The sequence below is a fragment of the Brassica napus genome, chromosome A4, assembly GCF_020379485.1.
Source record: "Brassica napus cultivar Da-Ae chromosome A4, Da-Ae, whole genome shotgun sequence".
Lineage (NCBI taxonomy): Eukaryota > Viridiplantae > Streptophyta > Magnoliopsida > Brassicales > Brassicaceae > Brassica > Brassica napus.
Genome location: NC_063437.1, coordinates 19,811,233 through 19,830,482, shown reverse-complemented (window position 1 = coordinate 19,830,482; position 19,250 = coordinate 19,811,233). Strand labels below are relative to the sequence as shown.

The window sequence follows — 19,250 nt, the reverse complement described above, 5'->3', positions numbered from 1 at the left end:
AAACTAATTAATATATTTGATTAAAAATAGCAAAGTTTGGGTATTAACGAAATGTAGTTGGATATTTTTTTTGGAATTTTTCCAATCATAAATACTGATAGTAAGAAGACTGGAATAGAAAATAGCATATTGATTTTCAGGATATAGCTTCTAAGTTAACAATCAGATATTTTAACTAGTTAGAGTGATGCTTGAAATAAATAATTTAAAATAAAAATAAGCAAAAAATTTGAAAAAATAAAGAAAATAAATATAATTGTTACTTTGGTCTTTGCAATCAGTTTCAGTTGCTCTGGTTTGCATACCCTCCTACATATTTTGTAATATAAAAATCACAAAACTTTAAAACATGTTAACTATAAAAAAAAACAATTTTCAGTAACTATCAGATAGATAAACAAAACATTAATAGTTACAATGTTACATATATTGCATATTTGACATATCTATTTTTCTAATAGTTACGAGGATGATCAGTAGGTGCATAATCTTTATAGAGCATATTTCACACAGAGCCGTGCCTACAGAAGGAATTTTGAAACATTCGCTTCTGTTGAATAATTTTGACAAAAAATTATAGGGCAGACATTTATATATTTAATTTTATATATACATAGACAAACTTTGTTGATTCCTTAACTAGATTACATAGATCAACAAATCACAATCAATGTTATTTTCACATATTTTCTATAATTACAGTTAAGATATTTCTATAACACTTTTTACCATATTAATATTTTAGTCATCTTTATATTTTTTTTATTGCTTAGTTTACAAATTTTGAAAGAAGCTATGTAATTAAAAGACTAATTTGTATGTTTCAGTTTTTTTTTATTTGTTAAATAAACATAAAGTGATAATGAAATACTTGTGTATCTTCTATCAAAACTTTATTTTTTCAAAATAATAATTACTTATATATACTATTAGTTTGTCATAATTTAATATTGTTATGTATTGTTTTTTTTGGCTTACGGCATCGAAAAGCCTTCGGCTCTGATTTCACATATCTAGCTAGGATCATGACCAGTAGATTCACGACCACTAATGAAATATTAAGATAGTTTGTTGCCTATAAAAAAGGACACACTGGCACTTAAAACTTACAAATCAACAAAAACTAAACATACAATATGGAGAAGGTTGTGGTAGAAAAAAGAAGAAGAAGGAGGTTGTGCCTCGCCGCCCCTTGGTATTGATAGTGGAGTCATTGAAGGTGTTGAAATCCATCAATGGCCATGCGGTAATGGAGGCCGGAGCAGGAGCGGATCCAGAAAATAATTTAACATGGAATATAATGTATAATATATATATATATATATTAATATAATTTAATAAATTTCATTATATTAATTTTTAAAATATACTGTTTTACATCTTACATTTTTGCAAAGTAAGTCATACTAAAAAGGTAAGCAATTTTAAAATTTTAGATACTTTTTTTTTGTTAAAGAAAATTTTAGATACTTAATATAAATAATATTATAAAATCATATATATATTTACTACGCACGATAACTTTATTTAAAAAAAAAATATTCATTTTAGTTGGAAAAAAATTCGGAAGTAGAATTTAAATAAATTATATTTTTTTCCAAAACTGATGTTAAAGAAAAAAATAAAAAATATATAACAAAAGAGAATAATGTTATTTAGCAGAAAAACAAAGGAAAGAAGGAAACAGTCTAAAAAGTGCAAAAGAGAAAAACACAGCTCATTTAAGGCTTCAAACTTGGATGGGGCGGGGCAATTGAGCTTTTAAAGCCAACAAGCAACACGGTTGAATATGTCCTTAAGTTTGCACATGCAATTTATGCAATTAGTATATGGCACGTGCCACACCCTTCTGATATGTGGGTCTGCCCCTGGCCGGAGGAATGTTATTGGTAGCTACCACATGTTTTCTGGACACCCACTAGAAGAGAGCAAGTTGGACTTGATTGTAAGCCCCAGGTGATGATCCTAAGTGATGATAGTAGCCTTAATTCAAACATGAGATGGGCCTAAGAGATTGACAAAAGTTTGATGTGTAACGGATGTAAGAAACATCTTTCTCTTAAAAAGTTTGATCTTATGGGTAATCTTCCCTAATAAAATGGCGATCTTTAGTGGACAATCAGAATGAGTATGTCCGCATGATGCGCTAAGGGTTCCTTTTTCATTGTCTTGTTCTTCTTTTGTTTTATATATATATGCCACAAACAAAAGTTCAAAAGAGAAAGAATAGCTTTGGACAAGGTAATCTTATTTTAAGGCTTTGAAAGTTTAAATTGATGCACACGCTCTAAATCAAACACGCCAAAAGCTATTAAAAAGTAGTACACAGCTTTGGGTTCTCTTGTCCTTTCCCGTCCTCCCAAGCTGCCTTTTAGAGTTGATTATATTGTTTAAGCCTTATATGATTATATTTATAATGATGTGATACCATAATTCTTTCCATTTGGCCTTCGACTGATTTTCTCAAAATTCACGAGTGTCCCTTAATTCTTGCAAGAGACATACACTATAAAAATTTGTTTGTGTATATTATTGGGCTTATTATCTATCTAATCTAACAATTCGAGTTTACTGCACATGCATTAGATAAACTCCAGGTTTACAAAAAGCCATAACGAGTGAGTGGCTAAAATCATAGTGACAAGTGACAACCAATGTGTAAGATAATGGAGGATAAACCATATAAAAATAATTTAGATGAAACTACAATGTGTGGAACAGTCAAACCTTACAAAAGAAAATAAGATATAAAAGAATCAAAACTTTAATCTTAACCATATAAAGAATTCAAATAAAACTTTGTTAAAATCTCTTTCTAATAATATAAGAATTTTCGAAGAAGACGTTTTCGTAGGGATTAAGTATGGATGGTTTATGTTAGTTTAGCTGAAGGGGCTCGAGAAAAAGATGGCTCGAGAAAAAGATGATCAAGTTTAAAGAACTTTATGTTATTCGATTTAGTCGATGTTAATTACATTTTAAAGTAACTGTAATTTTGTTTTACATCTTCTTTTTTGGATTATTTTTTTTGTTTTACATCTTGTATCAATACTAATAACATAAACCAAGATTATATCAACTCTAACCAATATTGTACACTAATAGTTTGCCATTAACAGATTATTATGTGTAAAGGTTGATAGAGATTAACATAAAAAGAGGACGCTGGATAAGATACTTAATTAACATTAGAAAATGGGTTAATTAGACTTCGGATTTCAACCTAACCCCTAGGTTGCTGTGTACGTCATCATGTCTTGTAATGATGCTTTTATGTACACGTAGACATAATTTCTTCATTGACATATAAATGATTTGTTTTAATAAATTACACTTAAATATTAAAAAATAACTATGGAGCGAAGTAGCGATCAGCTTTCTGAAAGCAAGGATCCATGTTTCCAGATTTTCAACTTTACGAGAAGTGAACCTTTCTAGCGACCGTCTGACTCTGTACACTCGTGTTTAGGGAATCATCATTTCAGTCTCTCAAATTCTCAATCAATCTCCAATAATTTATGTGTTTTCTCTTTTATCCTTTGAGAATTTTTTGTCCTGCTTGAAAGTATACAACATCAAACCGCAGTGGGCTTATCGAGTCCAGGAGAGAAGGCCCAACGGTAAAACCGTACTGTCCAAGCAACAGAGCATAAGGACAAAGAGACCAGCTGTAGCTGACTATGAGATGTCCCTATCTAACCGGTATGTCCCCTTGCAAGCTGTGGAGTGCATCTAAGCAATCGACACGTGGTTCGTGGTCCAAGACTGAGGGAACTAGGTTTAGGAAACCCTTCCATTTGTATATAAAAGGAAGCTTGTAACTAAATATTATTCAATAAGAAAAGAGATATAATTTTCAGTCACTTTGTTCTCCTCTTTCTCTTTTATTCACATGGTATCAGAGCACCAGGGAGTAGATCTTGGTGTTATATCTTCTATTTGAGCATCAAAACCATTCCGCTTCAGTATCTCTCATTTCTTCACGCTTCTGTCAAATAGACAAGACTCACTCAGATAGCTTTGCTCTTCCGACAAACAGATCGAGATAAAAAAAAAAAAAAAAAAATTTATCAACTCAAGTGCTTGTGACTTCATCCTTCTCAAAGCATTGCTGAAGCTCCAGGAGTGACAGGCGACCAGAAGAAGACCGTCCCGAACACACCACCAGCTTCTTTCCTCGCGGAAAAAAAAAAAAAAAAAAAAGGAAAAAGGCAGAAGCTTTATGTTCTTCAACAACACTAATCTTCTGTAGATGCGATACTCCAAGGTGTTGTGCTGGGACGAGCTCATAACGGACCAGAAAGAAAGAGGACTTCATCTGCCTGAAGATTCAGAGTCTACACCATTTATCCATGGTATCATCTACGTTTCTCTCTTTTGAGTCAGAGGATAGAAAATTGTTGCTTCTTGGATTGTCTTGCTGGCTGGTTTAGATTCATAGGTATGGAACCTGAAGTTAAATGAGTAGGCTGTGGTTGGTTATAACAATGGGTTTATGGCAGCAAGTCTGGTTTTGTTAAAGCACACAAAGTGCTCGCTGAAATGCCAACAAGAATGGCAGGTTGTTTAGAGTCACTGTTTTGGTGGTATATAGATGGAAGGCAGAGAGTGAGTAGCGTTTGTTTAGTAGGTGTGAAAAGAGTTTTTCATGAGACATATTAGAAGAATGAAATAGGTAAAGGAACCCTATATTCATAGTGAGACAAAGAGGTCACAATTATACCTCTGAGTGAGATCAACTAAGCTCTCCAAGTTCAAAAGAAACCTCTGAGTGAAGCCATGTGATACTCTCCAAGTATAGACCTGAAAAGATCTCACACTAATATTTGTCTACAATGGTGAATAAAGCCATTTGCCAACACTACAAGCATCCTGCTTAACTTGTCATGTCTCCTTCAAAACCATCTTCAGATGCATTCAAACCTGTCAGCTTTGTGTTCACCCGCCGCCAAGTTTGCGGGGGAGTATTGAAGCCCACAAGAGAAGCCCATATTCTGATCCAATAAGAAGTTTTGATGAATCATGTAACTAGGGTTTGCTTATATATATGTCGTTAGTGTTTGATGAATGTAACCAAGGCTGCTATTGTTGCAGCCACTCTTTCCTCTTAATGAAATACAATGTAACGGTCTGGCCGAACGTAAACATCGTCACCTCACTGAACTAGGGCTCTCCATGTTGTTCCAGAGCCACACTCCTCTTCGTTACTGGGTTGAGGCGTTCTATACTGCCAACTTCATCAGCAATATCATTCCTTCTGCGGCTCTGCAACAGAAGAGTCCCTCTGAAATACTCCTCAAACAGTCACCTGATTACTCCTTTCTCAGAGTCTTCGGTTCAGCATGCTACCCGTGTCTGCGTCCGTTTACTCAGCACAAGTTTGAACCGCGATCTCTACCTTGTGTGTTCCTTGGGTATCACCCCCAGTACAAGGGATATCGATGTTTGTATCCACCTACGGGGAGGGTATATATATCTAGACATGTCATCTTTGATGAACAGATATTTCCTTTTGCTGATAAATATAAACATCTTGTGGTACAACATAAAACGGGTCTTCTGAAAGCTTGGCAAGAAGGTACAACTTCATCTTCTCCTCCAGTTTATCTACCTACTGTACCTCTCCAAGTTTCGGAATATCCACAAGATGTTAGCCACATCCCTACGGGTCATGATGAGACTCCAGCTCCAGACAGTATACAAGCCCCTTCTGGACATGAAGCAGCTCCATCTACTCCTGAACGTGTCTCAGAACAAGCGCGGTCAGTTCCGGATCATGCTCCTCTCCAACAAGAAACCACAATGGCGCCAGAGAATGACCCACGTGCTAGCCACTCAATGACCACAAGGTCTCAGATGGGCATTAGGAAACCGAATCCTCGGTATGCTTTGGTAGCAAGTAAGACAATTCCATCATTACCTCAAACTGTTGCAGAAGCTCTGGCACATCCTGGCTGGAGACAAGCGATGTTAGATGAACTTGACTCTATCTTTCAGAATCATACGTGGGTGCTGACAGAAGCTACTAAGGATATGAATATACTCGGGTGCAGATGGGTTTTCACGGTTAAGCTTCATGCGGATGGCACACTAGACAAACTCAAAGCTCGTCTCGTTGCTAAGGGGTTCCGTCAAGAAGAAGGGATTGACTTCACTGAAACCTATAGTCCGGTTGTCCGAACCTCAACTATTCGAATTGTTCTTGCTGTGGCGACATCAAAGAACTGGAGTATTACTCAACTTGATGTAAAGAACGCATTTCTTCATGGTGAGTTGAAGGAAGAAGTGTTTATGATCCAACCACCTGGTTTTGAAGACAGTGCTAAACCCAATCATGTCTGCTCTCTAAAAAAGGCCTTGTACGGTCTCAAACAGGCTCCTAGAGCCTGGTTTGACAAGTTCAGTAACTATCTACTGGAGTACGGTTTCATCTGCAGTAAAGCCGACCCTTCTCTCTTTGTTTATCATCACAAAGGTGATACAATGGTGCTTTTACTGTATGTGGACGACATTCTGCTCACTGGCTCAAACCCTTCTCTGTTTCGGTCTCTCATAGCTGAACTCAGTAGCCGTTTTTCTATGAAGGACTTGGGCAGTTTGCACTACTTCCTGGGGGTTCAGGCGCAACGTACCGCATCCGGACTGTTTCTGAGTCAGACAAAATACACAGAGGAGATCCTCCATCATGCTAACATGTCTGAGTGTAATCCGGTTCACACACCTCTTCCACTGCGCCTTGATCAAGTGTATGAAGATAAACGTCTCTTTTCTGATCCAACATACTTCCGTAGTCTTGCTGGGAAGCTTCAGTATCTCACTATCACTCGTCCAGACATCCAATTCGCTGTTAACTTTATCTGTCAAAGAATGCATTCTCCGACTGAAGCTGATTTCCATCTGTTGAAGCGAGTCCTTCGATATCTTCGCGGAACCTCTGCTATGGGAATTCACTTCTTTCGCAACTGTAACTTGGATGTCTTGGCATATAGTGACAGTGATTGGGCAGGCTGTCGAGATACTCGACGCTCTACAGGGGGTTTTTGTGTTCTGCTTGGTTCCAATATTGTGTCTTGGTCTGCTAAACGGCAACCCACCGTGTCTCGCTCCTCCACAGAGGCTGAGTATCGAACCCTTGCGAGCACTGCTTCTGAGTTGACGTGGCTGTCGTTTATCCTTCGAGATTTGCGGATACATCAGCCAAGACCTGCCATTCTTCGTTGTGACAATCTCTCTGCCGTTCAGCTCACTGCTAATCCGGTGCTCCATGGTCGATCAAAACACTTTGAGACTGATTACCATTATGTACGGGAACGTGTGGCGTTGGGAGTTCTGGAGGTTCAACACGTTCCGTCTGCACTGCAACTTGCAGATATATTTACTAAGTCACTACCACGACAGTCGTTTCAGACACTTCGTACCAAACTGAGTGTTGGTAATCTCACCACCATCAGTTTGCGGGGGGATGAAAGTATACAACATCAAACCGCAGTGGGCTTATCGAGTCCAGGAGAGAAGGCCCAACAACATGAATTGATAAGCCACAACGGTAAAACCGTACTGTCCAAGCAACAGAGCATAAGGACAAAGAGACCAGCTGTAGCTGACTATGAGATGTCCCTATCTAACCGGTATGTCCCCTTGCAAGCTGTGGAGTGCATCTAAGCAATCGACACGTGGTTCGTGGTCCAAGACTGAGGGAACTAGGTTTAGGAAACCCTTCCATTTGTATATAAAAGGAAGCTTGTAACTAAATATTATTCAATAAGAAAAGAGATATAATTTTCAGTCACTTTGTTCTCCTCTTTCTCTTTTATTCACACTGCTAATATCACTACTTTGTGGTGATTTTATGCAATATTTAAGTTCAAAAGATGTGTCAAATTAGAGACAATCCACGTTTTCACAAGAATTAAGTTTAAATTAAATTATTCATATGATATTTTTAGTTACAATTATATAAAATCAATTATGAACAACCATAGCAAAAAAAAAAAAAATTAATTCATAACTGTTATGCGGTGTAATGTCAATATTAAGAAAAACCAATATGAGAAAAATAAAGATAAACAAGCTAAACAACATCAAACATATGTGATTTTAAACACATATATTGGGAGAAAAAGTTACCACTCTACTACTGAATAATAAAATCCTTAAATACTCTCAGATTATGGTAGGCACTTGAATTAATTTATGTTTCGAAACTGGAATCGAATAAAAAATTTCTAATCACATGTAACTGAATCTAAAACAAATATTTGTAATCATATTTATTTATTTTTTACACGGAAATGGCCTTAGGGATTTATGAAATTTCATCGAAAAACAAAGAAGCAAAATAAGAGTAAAAATCAAAAGAAAACAAAGAATCTAATCTTTAGTTCTCACACTCTCACTCATTATTATCTTCTCATCGTCTTCAGTCTAATTTATTTATTTAGTTAACCCCTAAACATCTGAGCCCGTTCTTGATCATCTGCCCTTGCAGTTTTGGAAGTTGACAACGAACAAAATCCAACCTCATTAACACTATACTGCCTCTGCTTCTGTTGCTGAGATTGCTTGCAATGCAAGATAGCTCCTTGAATAGAGTTCTCTACCTCTGAGCTCGAACTCGTACTTCTCTTCAAAAACTGCAACGGACGAAACCCTAAGCTAGCCGATGACTTGTTGTTCAAACTCTTTGCAGCTTGTCTCCTCATGGAAACCGAAAACGATCTCCTATGGCTCCTAGGAACAGAACCGCTACTCTGCTTTTTAGGTCTCTCTGCTCGAGAATACCTCAACATAGATCCTTCATCAGCAACTCTCGACTCGTCAGAACAACTTGACTTCCCAAAGAACGATCTTAGATAAGCTCTCGAAGCTTTAATCTTAGTTCCAAAACTCAACTGTTTGATCAATCTTAGCTTCTTGCCCCAAGATTTCTTCTTCTCATCATCCTCCAGTGAACTTGAATATTCAAGAAAATAGTCTTTGGGGTTAAGCTCTTTGCTCACTTGACAAGAATCTACCGGAGAGACGGTGCAAGATTCAAACGGAGTGTTACTCGTCACCGGAGTTGTAACCGTACCGGTGGCTAACGGTGTGCTGTAGAACTCTTCATCAAAGGTGTACTCTTCTAGAAGCTTTTGAACCATTTGGAGACGTGGAGGTAAGTGAAGAGGGAGGAGCTTCCCTTTGTAGAAGAGTTCATCTGCTGGAGAAGTGGTTTTGTCTATCTCGAGAGGACATAGATGAGACATTTGGAACTCAAATTCTCTAGGCTTGTTGTTGTTGTTGTTGAGAGCTTTGCGTACGAGGTTAGTGAAAGAAGTGACTTCCATGTCTATGTAATCTTCCTCTACATCACTGTCACACCACTCTAGATTAGCTGCCATTTTGTTAATGCGTGTTTCTTCTTTTTGTATTATGTTTTGGTGATTAGTGATATGAGTTAAGAGTAGAGGAGGTGTGTTTTTATATATGCAAGAGAAAGTTTAGTGTTAGGTTTTTGATTTGGTAAAGATGGTACAACTGTGGAGTGTGGACCAAATTGTGTTTTTATTTTACGTACATCTATGATAAAAATATTAGGAAATAAATAATAAAATTAGGAAGATTTATTTGATTGGGTTTAGAAAGTTAACGGGTTCATCATCTTCACTAATGGTGATTAAACCTTAAACAATGAAAGAACGAATAGCAAGACAAAGTTTTAGAATAAAAACAAAAGTATCTCATACATAATTAACTTTAAGTATTGGTATAATAGCCTATCTGATAATTATTTTACTTATGGTGTTTTATTATGTGTATTTGGATTTCTTTAAATTTAGACAAGGACGACGATTAGCGACAATATTCTTGGTAGAAGCCCACGTGTTTGCTAATTTTCTGTCTTATTGGTTAGTGGTTAATAAATACATCAACACTGACCAAATAGTATGATACAACGATATGATTGTGTCGTGACCCGTATATTGTAATGTTAACACAAAGACATTTAATCTACAGATAAGGTGATATGTTTGCTTCTTCCCAAATTTACAAAACATTAGTAGATACAACCAGAACATAAAATTTTAAGATCAAAAGTATATATAATGTATTTAAAGAAAAAATGAATGATTTATATAAAACATAACATTTTATTTTATTAAAAACATTCAAATGACTCTGTTAAAAGAAAACTTTGACACTCGCTTGGTTTGGTTAATATTCTCAAATCTTAATATTTATAGTACAAACTCCAGAAAATACAACATCTATCTATCTATACTATTATTTGCAAAGTAATTTTTAACAACAGAGCTCCAACGTTAAAAGTTAGAGTGGTTAATATCAATGATATCTTTAATAAATTAAATATATAAATTAATAAAAACTAAAAACGAATTTGATTTTTTAATAATATAAGTGATTAAAACTAAGAATTATCCAAAATCAAAAATATATTTAAAAATAAAAAGATAATTTATATATATATTATAATAAGATAATTCTTAATATATTGTGTTGTTATCTTATATATTGTATTGTTACCTTGAAATAATATTTTTCTATTATAAAAATTGCTATTATTTGCGAAGTAATTTTTAACTACGGAGCTCCTACGTTAAAAGTTAGAGTGGTTAATATCAATGATACCCTTAATAAATTAAATATATAAATTAATAAAAAATAAAAACGAATTTGATTTTTTAATAATATAAGTGATTAAAACTAAGAATTATCCAAAATCAAAAATATATTTAAAAATAAAAAGATAATTCCTATATATATTATAATAAGATAATTCTTATTATATTGTGTTGTTATCTTATATATTATATTGTTACCTTGAAATAATATTTTTCTATTATAAAAATTGAAAATTAAAATATGAAATTATTTATAATTAAATATAAATAAAAAAGCATTTGAATAAATAAAATATTTGTCATATATAAATAATTTGATGTTTGATTTAATTTTTTAAAAAATATAAAAAAAAATTATCATTTTGATTTTTGAATTAATAAAACATAAACTAATAAATGTTCACAAAAAAATAGGTTCGCATGTGCGGGCAAAACACCTAGTAGTATAGTATTTGGATTTTTAAGAATCAACATATTATAATAATTTTGATTTTATTCACCAAACACAAATTTTCAATACGCTTCATAGCATAATTTTTTATATTACGTATTTATCGTTTTCTGTATAGATGTTTAATTTGTAAGATAGTGTGGAACTCTTTTATTTATGTATCGGCAAGGTCACATCCCATTGTAGCATGTTTCAGACATATTACTTGATTCCAGGGTTTACTTGCCCCATTTTCAAATGTCATCTCCCTCATATATGAATGATATTATAAAAATATATATGAATTACTTCTTTTTTTTTGAAACACCTATATGAATTACATAGTATGCGGTTTTGAGTATATTATCTTGTGTTTATTTTATTCCAATGCCTTGAGGGATGATTGTAAAATATTAAAATTTGTTTGCATCTCGGGTAGGGAATTAAACGATAATTTATAATCAAACCAAAGACTCACCCGGTCCGACCGGTTTTCATGACACTAGAAAATCCGGTATGATTATACAAAACTGAAATTTTACATCCATTTTTGAGTGAATATGCTAGACAATGCTCTGTGAATTTTTCATCCATATCCAAGTGAGATACACATGGAAGAAGAAGAAGCAGAAGAAGAAGAGTCACTAAGCATTGGTGTTCCATGGAAAAGATGTGAGAGATAGTTCTCCAAGTTATCAGGTTTAAACCTCACCAGCATCTCTATGTTTATCTCCTCTCTAAGCATTGGCAAGTACTTTTGGTAAAACTCTTTGTACTCCGGTACGAGTTTCCTTGCTATAGAAACCTTAAACTCGTCTCTCAGTTTCGCATCAAGTATAACACATGATGATTGTTTCATGTACGCTTCTTCGAATGCCACGTGAAACCTCTTGAAATGTGTTTTGGCCTGGTCTGGTGATAGTGTGGTACTGGTTCTCACCGGTACGGTTTGGTAAACTTTGGCCCATGCTGCGTTCTCGTAGTTTGTAGTGTAGCTTCTGAGTTTTGCTTCGTGCTTGGTGAGCCAGTCGTCTCCTAAAAGGTTCCTGAGGTGATGAGTTGAACGAACGGTATCAACCACTAACCGAATGTTGTTGACTAGGAAGAGGTAAGAGAGAGACACATCCTTGTAACTCTCTGCTTTAATGTCTAGTTTGCATAAGAGAACCAGTATGAGCCAAGCTATATGGACCGAGGTTGCATGGTGGTTGATGTGTTCATCTTCCAAGATTGGAGCCGTGAAGTAAGATTCAAGAAAACGAGTGTTTCTCTTGATAGCGTGTTCCGCAAGGATCTCAGACAAGACACGGCTGTATCCAGACAATGATGATATAAAACTCATTGTTGTTCGAGTCAGCCTGTGAATCCCTCCTCCAGGAGTAAGTGCTTTAGAAGAATCCTTTTGTATTTTCAACTCAAACTCGGTGAGACACGTGTGGATTGAGTTCTTGAGTTTCTTGAGTGATGAAATAGCCAATGTCTTGACAGAAGCAACTGAATCAAAGTTGAAGATCAGCTCTATCTCTGGCCTGAGTTCAGAGATAGCTGCATAGAGATCCATGAGCTTGAAGATCCTCTCAGGTGGTGGTTTCTTCTCCTTGTTGACGACGAGCTCAGGTAGACTAAAGAGATTGAGCCCTGATTCGTTAGCTATCTCATAGAAGCAAGAGTCTCTTATTGTAGTGGAAGAAGAGAAGACATGATCACAGAGAAGTTTCTCTCCTTTGAAGAGTGTTGTGACTCCAATCTTTGCAGCTTTGATCCAGTTCTTGATCATAGGCTCAAGCACGCTCCAATCAGTTCTGTTAAACAAGGAGATCTTGCACTTTTGGATCCCAAGTAAGTGTAGCCCTTAATCAACTATTGACTTTCTGATCATCTTATAACTCTTTATGCACTCTTTACCATAACCACAGCTGATCATAGTCTCTGCTATGACCTTTAAGTCATACATCACCAGAGCTGAAGCTTTCTCAACCTCAGCGATGGATTCACTAGCCTTCTCCATCTCATCATCAGATTGCATAACATATTCAAACTCTGAATAGCTAGATATTGAGGAGTGACCAGAGACTGATTCAGGATCAAGCTGGTCTAGGTTGGAAGATAGTATCATGAAGAACTCTTTTTCAAGCCTGGACATAGCAATCTCCATCAGGCTATGTGTAAGAACAAGGTTGGGAGATTGAGAGTGTTGAGAGACAAGAAAGTGCATGGCTCTGCGTAAGTCACGGACGCATATGATGAACTCTTTGGCTTGTTTTCTGCTGTGTCTGAACAGAGAGATGGTCTTTGTGTTTGGATCCCATTTCTTGATGATTGGTTCCGTGGAATCCAAGGTTTCCTCCACCATGGACAGAGAAAAAGTCTGGTTGATAGGGGATTGTGAGAAAGAAGTGGATGAAGAAAGAGAAGACAGGATTGATTTAGGAGAAGTGGTAGAGAAAGAAACACACTTGGCTTGTTTTGCCATTGATGAGAGTTACTTGGGTGATACTCTATTCATTGTCTTTGTAAGGTCAATGAACATTTTATAGAGAGAGAGAGATGGTTTCTCAATGTTTTGATTGTAACCAAAGACCAAACCAAACATTTCTATTACTTAATACTATATTTGAACGAATAATTAAAAGTATAATGGTATAATTCTCTAGGTAAATACAAGTAAATTGACAAAATATTGTAGTTTTTTTTTGTTTCTTATATCATTCTGTATTACTTAATACAAATATCTCATCAAGTCTTTAGTTAGATGGATGCATATAGCCTATAGGTAGTGAATTTGAGTCTTTTGACTTAGCAAATTTTGGATTACTTAATACAAATATAAGGGGTGTGTTTTATGTGATACCTTGTTAAAATATAGGATTTGGTGACAAAGTCAACTTTAGTTTTGAGGTGAGAACAATGAGACTTTTGAAGATTTCACATTGTCGACTATGAGTTTTCTAATATATGGTTTTATCTTCGTTAATTAATTCCACGGCTTTTATATTGTTTTTATTAGAGTTGTGTTTACATTCAAAGACTTATCAATTTTAATTTATGACGGTACCTATTTAAAACTTCATTATGTAAATCTATGAAACTACATACTTATTGTTAGTTTTTGTGTTATGAATCCATAAGATACAGACAAGTTGAGAGGTTAGTATGAATGTGAAACTACGACTTATATAATTCAATTGTAAATACTGAAACCAAAGATATAACATATATTTTTATCACTTTCAGATCATTGTTTGTTCACTATATAAGCCTATTAACCTATTTCTTTGACTAGCCGAACAAAGATACGCGTGATCTCTCTCATGTTATGTATTTTACATGCCTTATAATATACAAAAATACAAATACATACACGAGTTGAATTAATGAAAAAAAATAAGAAGATAATTTGCTTAACAAAGTCAACGGCTTATAGATGACGGTCTGCATCAGAGCTGACAAAGCAAATCTAGACCAGCAATAAGCTGTTCGACATATAGCAAGTTAACAACACAAAACTTATAACAATCCGGTTAGAGATTTAGAGGTGGTTAGGTAGAGAGATTGAAGAATCGGTTATGATGTTATTTTAAAGTTACTTTGGTTCTGTCAACCGAGTACTAGTTGTTTGAATTAAAATGAACAATGAGATAATCATAACATGAAAACAAATTGGCTGCATTGATCCTCCAAAAGTCAAAATCGTGGCTCTAGGAGACTAGGACAAGTTATTCCAAAGTCAAAATTTCTCAACATTTGTCTCTTTCTCACAGATAATTTTATAAGATGATGTTTAGCTTAAGAAGCAAAAAAAATTATAATCGATGTTTGAGTTTTGAGACTATATACAACATAGTTACTTTATAATCTCAGCTCACATGTACATTTTTCATAATTCACTTGAACGTTTTGTTAAAATAAATATAACGCGTTTGTGAATAATAATCTTTCAATAAGATGAGTTTAAGGAATGTTTAAATGATGTGATTAATAAAAGATTACACCTTAATAGCGTACTTTCTAATTGGAAAGTACATTTCTTTCTTCTTCTCCTTCTCTGTCTTGAGCGACGCCTGATGCTTGGTGAGTCTCCTCCTGATAGCTCTAGTCTTCTTGGGACGAAGATCAAGAGGCAAAAACTTCTTCGTCTTGTACGCCTCTCTCAGAGCAAGCTTCTGCTTCTGTGATATCACGGTCAACACCTGAGCTATGACTTCCTCACCACCTTACTTTAAAAACACAAACACAAACTAAGATCAGTCACTGTCGGAACGGATCAAGAATTGAAGCGTTAAGCTATATTAGAGAGACTTACATCTTTGAGAGCTTGTTTGGAGCGCCTCCAGTGACCTTGGCGACGCGAAGAAGAGTTAGCTCCGCCTTGAAGTCCTGCAGCTGAGCCGAAAGGTCAGTTTTTGATTTCTCCCTCAGCTCATGAACCTTGAGTCTCGCTGTTCACATTACAAAACAACAATGTCAAAGGTCCGAACGTAAAGAAAGAGAAGATGGAACGCTGTTGCGGTTGAAAAGTTTCAGAGTTTGAGGTTGGCTCTCTCACCCATTGCGTCTCCTCCTTGGTATGCATGGTGTTGTCAGAGATGAAGACGATGATGGCTTGGGACTTGTATCGGATTTTAGGATTTATGTTTAGTTGGGCTTTCAGTATGGGCATTGTTAATGGGCCAGTTTTGATAATATATGGGCCAAGTTCTAATATTTTTCACAAGTCATGTAACTGGGGAATATGGAACCCTATTTTCTTAAACATTTATAAACTGTGCTATTCTTTGTTTCTTAAGTTAGATGACACCAACTTTTTGGTAGAAGTGTATTTCTTTCTTTACATTTTTAGAAGAATTTGGATACTAGCGTATTTGTGGTTTTTACGACCAACAACTGCGTTTTAAAAGAAAATCATTACTCCTAAATTAGATTGAACTAGCGATGTTAGAACTACCATTTGATACTCTTCACATGTTTTTGTCGGTTAACTCGCTAAAGTAACAACTGATATATGCTAACCCTACAGCTATATATAAATATTCACCATTCATGAATCATGTGTGGTATTCCACTCAAATAAATAATAAACATGATTGAGCCACTGGTAGACGAATATTAATTAATTTTAAAATTAAAGTCTTAACCTAGAAGGATTTAATGCAAGTTTCTTTTTATATATCTTGTATTTTATATCTCACAAACAATTATTGGAAAGAACTAATCATAGAAAGATAAAACTTAGCTATAGGCTACAGTACTTGCATGTATTTGGGTGGTTGGTTTACATACACGGTTGAGATCAAATCTAACTGGACTGATTTTTTCTTCTTTTCTTGACACATTGAATCAGATTGAATGAAATATTAAACTTAAAATAATTTCTAATTGAAGACGCCATCGTTATAAATAATGAGATAGAAAATTCAAAATTGTAATTATGAGTAGGGTTATGACAATTACCTCTAATAAATAGGATGATACATACAAAAGTTTACACAAGACATATAAATACATGTATATCCATTCCTTACATTAAAAACTTAAAAGACAAGTTGATAATGGCATGTCAACTGAATAATTACTCAATCGGAGTATTTGCCATTTTGTCAAATGAAAAGAAACAAAACTTCACCGGTCAAGCACTAACCACTAACGCATTCATTGAAGAAGAAAAAAATGTTATAATTCAAAAGTCTCTTTTAACGTCATCTATAACGAAAAAATCCCACGAAGACTTGACACGTTTAAACGTTCTAAATATTTTCATAACGCAGCGTCTCTACGCGGCTTCCCTATTTTCTGGCTCACTTGATTCCTCTTTTTAATTTTTTAAAATTTATTTGAAGTTACACTTGATTCCTCTCGACTCTTCTCTATAAATTGGACACCACTCTCTCTCTTCGTTTTCAGCATACGCTCTTAAAAACAAACAAAATATCATAATCTTTGTATAAAAACAGAGCATCATGGTTATGTATGAAGAGGTTAGAGTCCATAAGTTTCCTAATTCATATAGAGCTATATATATAAATAACAGTAGAAAATGGATTGAATGTCCAATTTATTTGTTTTCTTTCCTTGTTTTGCAGAATTTTGTGTTGAACTCACGAGGCATGAAGTTGTTCACTTGTGTATGGAAACCGGTCGAGCAAGAACCAAAGGCCTTGCTCTTCTTGTGCCATGGCTACGCTGCGGAGACTAGCATCACTATGAACAGTTTCGCCTTCTTATTATCAATTTTTTTTTGTTATGTCATATCGAATTTAGATATTTACTATCACATAACTAATAATTAAATGGGAATAATCAGGTACAGCGACGAGGTTAGCCAAGGCCGGTTTTGCAGTCTATGGAATGGACTATGAAGGACACGGTAAATCCGAGGGACTAAGTGGTTACATTAGTAACTTTGATGATCTCGTTGATGATGTCTCTATTCATTACTCTACAATTTGTGGTAATTTTTCTACAAAAAATGCCTTAATTATTTGTTAAGTTTTCATTAACTTAGTGAAAGAAAAAGAAATGATTTGATTGAATTGAAGAGAAAGAAGAGAATAAAGGGAAGATGAGGTTTCTACTTGGAGAATCCATGGGAGGAGCAGTTGTGTTGCTCTTAGCTAGAAAGAAGCCTGATTTTTGGGACGGTGCCGTTTTAGTCGCACCCATGTGTAAGGTTTGTGATTATCCTATACTCCCTTTCATTTTGTTTCTTAGTGTTATCTTTTATTTTCAGTTGTTTCTTCATAATAATTGGTTTTTGTTAGTGATCATTTTTTTATGATAAAATAGTATCTTTAGAAGTTGTTACTAAAAAGTAATAAAATAATTAAAAGGTAAAACAAAGTTGTTACAAAAATGGTAATTGTTTGTTTTTGTTAGTAATCATATTTTAGAAAATAATAACCTTCGAAGTTGTTACTAAGAAAAGGTTGTTTTCTTGATAATGATGTGACGAAAATTGTACTTCAGACGATATAAAAACGCCAATTTATTTTCTTGTTTTCTTGTTTCATTAAGTTCTGAATGATGCTTTAACGATTGTGTATAAAATTGATATTGATTCCTAAAGTAAGCATAAACCACAAACTTTCAACAATCTAGTCTGATTATTGGATTAGCAATAAATATCCTTGAAATAGCGAGATCACCTTCCTATATCTTATCTCCTAGTTTGTAATCCACCTACTCCGCTACTTGCTACGGTATTCCTTATTGTCAATAATTGTTACTATAATTTAAGTATAAAGGTTTTTATGTACAGTTAGCTGAAGAGGTAAAGCCACATCCAGTAGTGATCTCAATTCTCATAAAGCTTTGCTCGTTTATTCCAACGTGGAAAATAGTTCCAGGCAGTGATATTCTTGACATTGCGATTAAAGAACCCCACATCAGAACTCAGGTGATTGATTATGATGATCTAAGAAGCCAAATTTTACTATAAATCTTGATATTACTTATACGTATGATTCTTATTGATTTTTACAGGTGAGGGAGAACGAATTTTGCTACAAAGGCCGGCCTCGCCTAAATACCGCCTACCAACTTTTGCTGGTTAGCTTGGATCTCGAGAAGAATCTTCAGGAGGTTATAATTTTCTTTAGTTATTATGGACATATGCATTTAGTAATGGTTACAATACATCAGAACTTTTTTTTTTGATAATTAATTACTTGACTATCGCTTTTGAACTAGGTATCGATTCCTTTCATTGTTCTTCACGGAGAAGATGATAAAGTGACGGACAAAAGCGTCAGCAAAATGCTATATGAAGTGGCTTCAAGCTCGGACAAAACAGTCAAGCTTTACCCTAACATGTGGCATGCTTTATTGTATGGAGAAACTCCTGAAAATTCAGAAATCGTATTTACTGATGTCATAAAGTGGCTGGTGGATAGAACCTCTGAATCTAACGGACGATTAGAGAGCGAGTTAAAACATAAGCATGATGGAGTGTTGAAGCATAAATAAGTACTGAGTAATACATGGTGACTTATGTTATATATTCCGTATATGTAATTTGCTCCTAAAAAAGAAACATCCTATCTGTGCAGAGATACTTGCTAAATAAGGCGAAGCATTTCATATTTACTGAAAATCTCACAAGTATACAGCATAAAAACTTGTTAACAAAACCTCAACCAGACATATTTGTAGATAACACAGTTGAATCTAGATGATAATTCAGATTTTTGTTATATGCATAC

General features: G+C 34.8%; 3 protein-coding genes and 1 pseudogene across 3 annotated transcripts; 1 reads left to right on the top strand and 3 right to left on the bottom strand.

Moving 5' to 3' along the window:
* Positions 1-8,255: 8,255 nt before the first annotated feature.
* Positions 8,256-9,867, bottom strand: LOC106447473 (probable membrane-associated kinase regulator 4). The gene has a single exon (XM_013889401.3). The coding sequence runs from the start codon at positions 9,378-9,380 to the stop codon at positions 8,442-8,444; it is 939 nt and encodes a 312-aa protein (XP_013744855.1). The 5' UTR covers positions 9,381-9,867; the 3' UTR covers positions 8,256-8,441.
* A 1,112-nt stretch (positions 9,868-10,979) lies between these two features.
* On the bottom strand, positions 10,980-16,547 carry LOC106450279 (annotated as a pseudogene).
* LOC106450278 (60S ribosomal protein L35-2-like) lies at positions 15,039-15,602 on the bottom strand. Its single transcript, XM_048778236.1, has 3 exons — positions 15,599-15,602; positions 15,381-15,491; positions 15,039-15,265 (listed from the first exon to the last, which is right to left on the bottom strand). The coding sequence occupies exons 1-3, from the start codon at positions 15,600-15,602 to the stop codon at positions 15,039-15,041; spliced, it is 342 nt and encodes a 113-aa protein (XP_048634193.1).
* A 231-nt stretch (positions 16,548-16,778) lies between the features above and the next one.
* LOC106447472 (caffeoylshikimate esterase) lies at positions 16,779-19,134 on the top strand. The gene is made up of 7 exons (XM_013889400.3): positions 16,779-17,027; positions 17,133-17,259; positions 17,354-17,500; positions 17,589-17,719; positions 18,308-18,445; positions 18,532-18,630; positions 18,739-19,134. The coding sequence occupies exons 1-7, from the start codon at positions 17,010-17,012 to the stop codon at positions 19,012-19,014; spliced, it is 936 nt and encodes a 311-aa protein (XP_013744854.1). The 5' UTR covers positions 16,779-17,009; the 3' UTR covers positions 19,015-19,134.
* Positions 19,135-19,250: the final 116 nt, after the last annotated feature.

Coding starts and splice junctions, on each gene's coding strand:
- LOC106447473 (XM_013889401.3), bottom strand. CDS start 9,380: ATGGCAGCTAATCTAGAGTGGTGTGACAGTGATGTAGAGGAAGATTAC.
- LOC106450278 (XM_048778236.1), bottom strand. Junction 15,266..15,380: donor CGTCGCCAAGGTCACTGGAG/GCGCTCCAAACA, acceptor TTTTAAAGTAAG/GTGGTGAGGAAGTCATAGCT.
- LOC106447472 (XM_013889400.3), top strand. Junction 18,446..18,531: donor AACCCCACATCAGAACTCAG/GTGATTGATTAT, acceptor TGATTTTTACAG/GTGAGGGAGAACGAATTTTG. Junction 18,631..18,738: donor TCGAGAAGAATCTTCAGGAG/GTTATAATTTTC, acceptor CTTTTGAACTAG/GTATCGATTCCTTTCATTGT.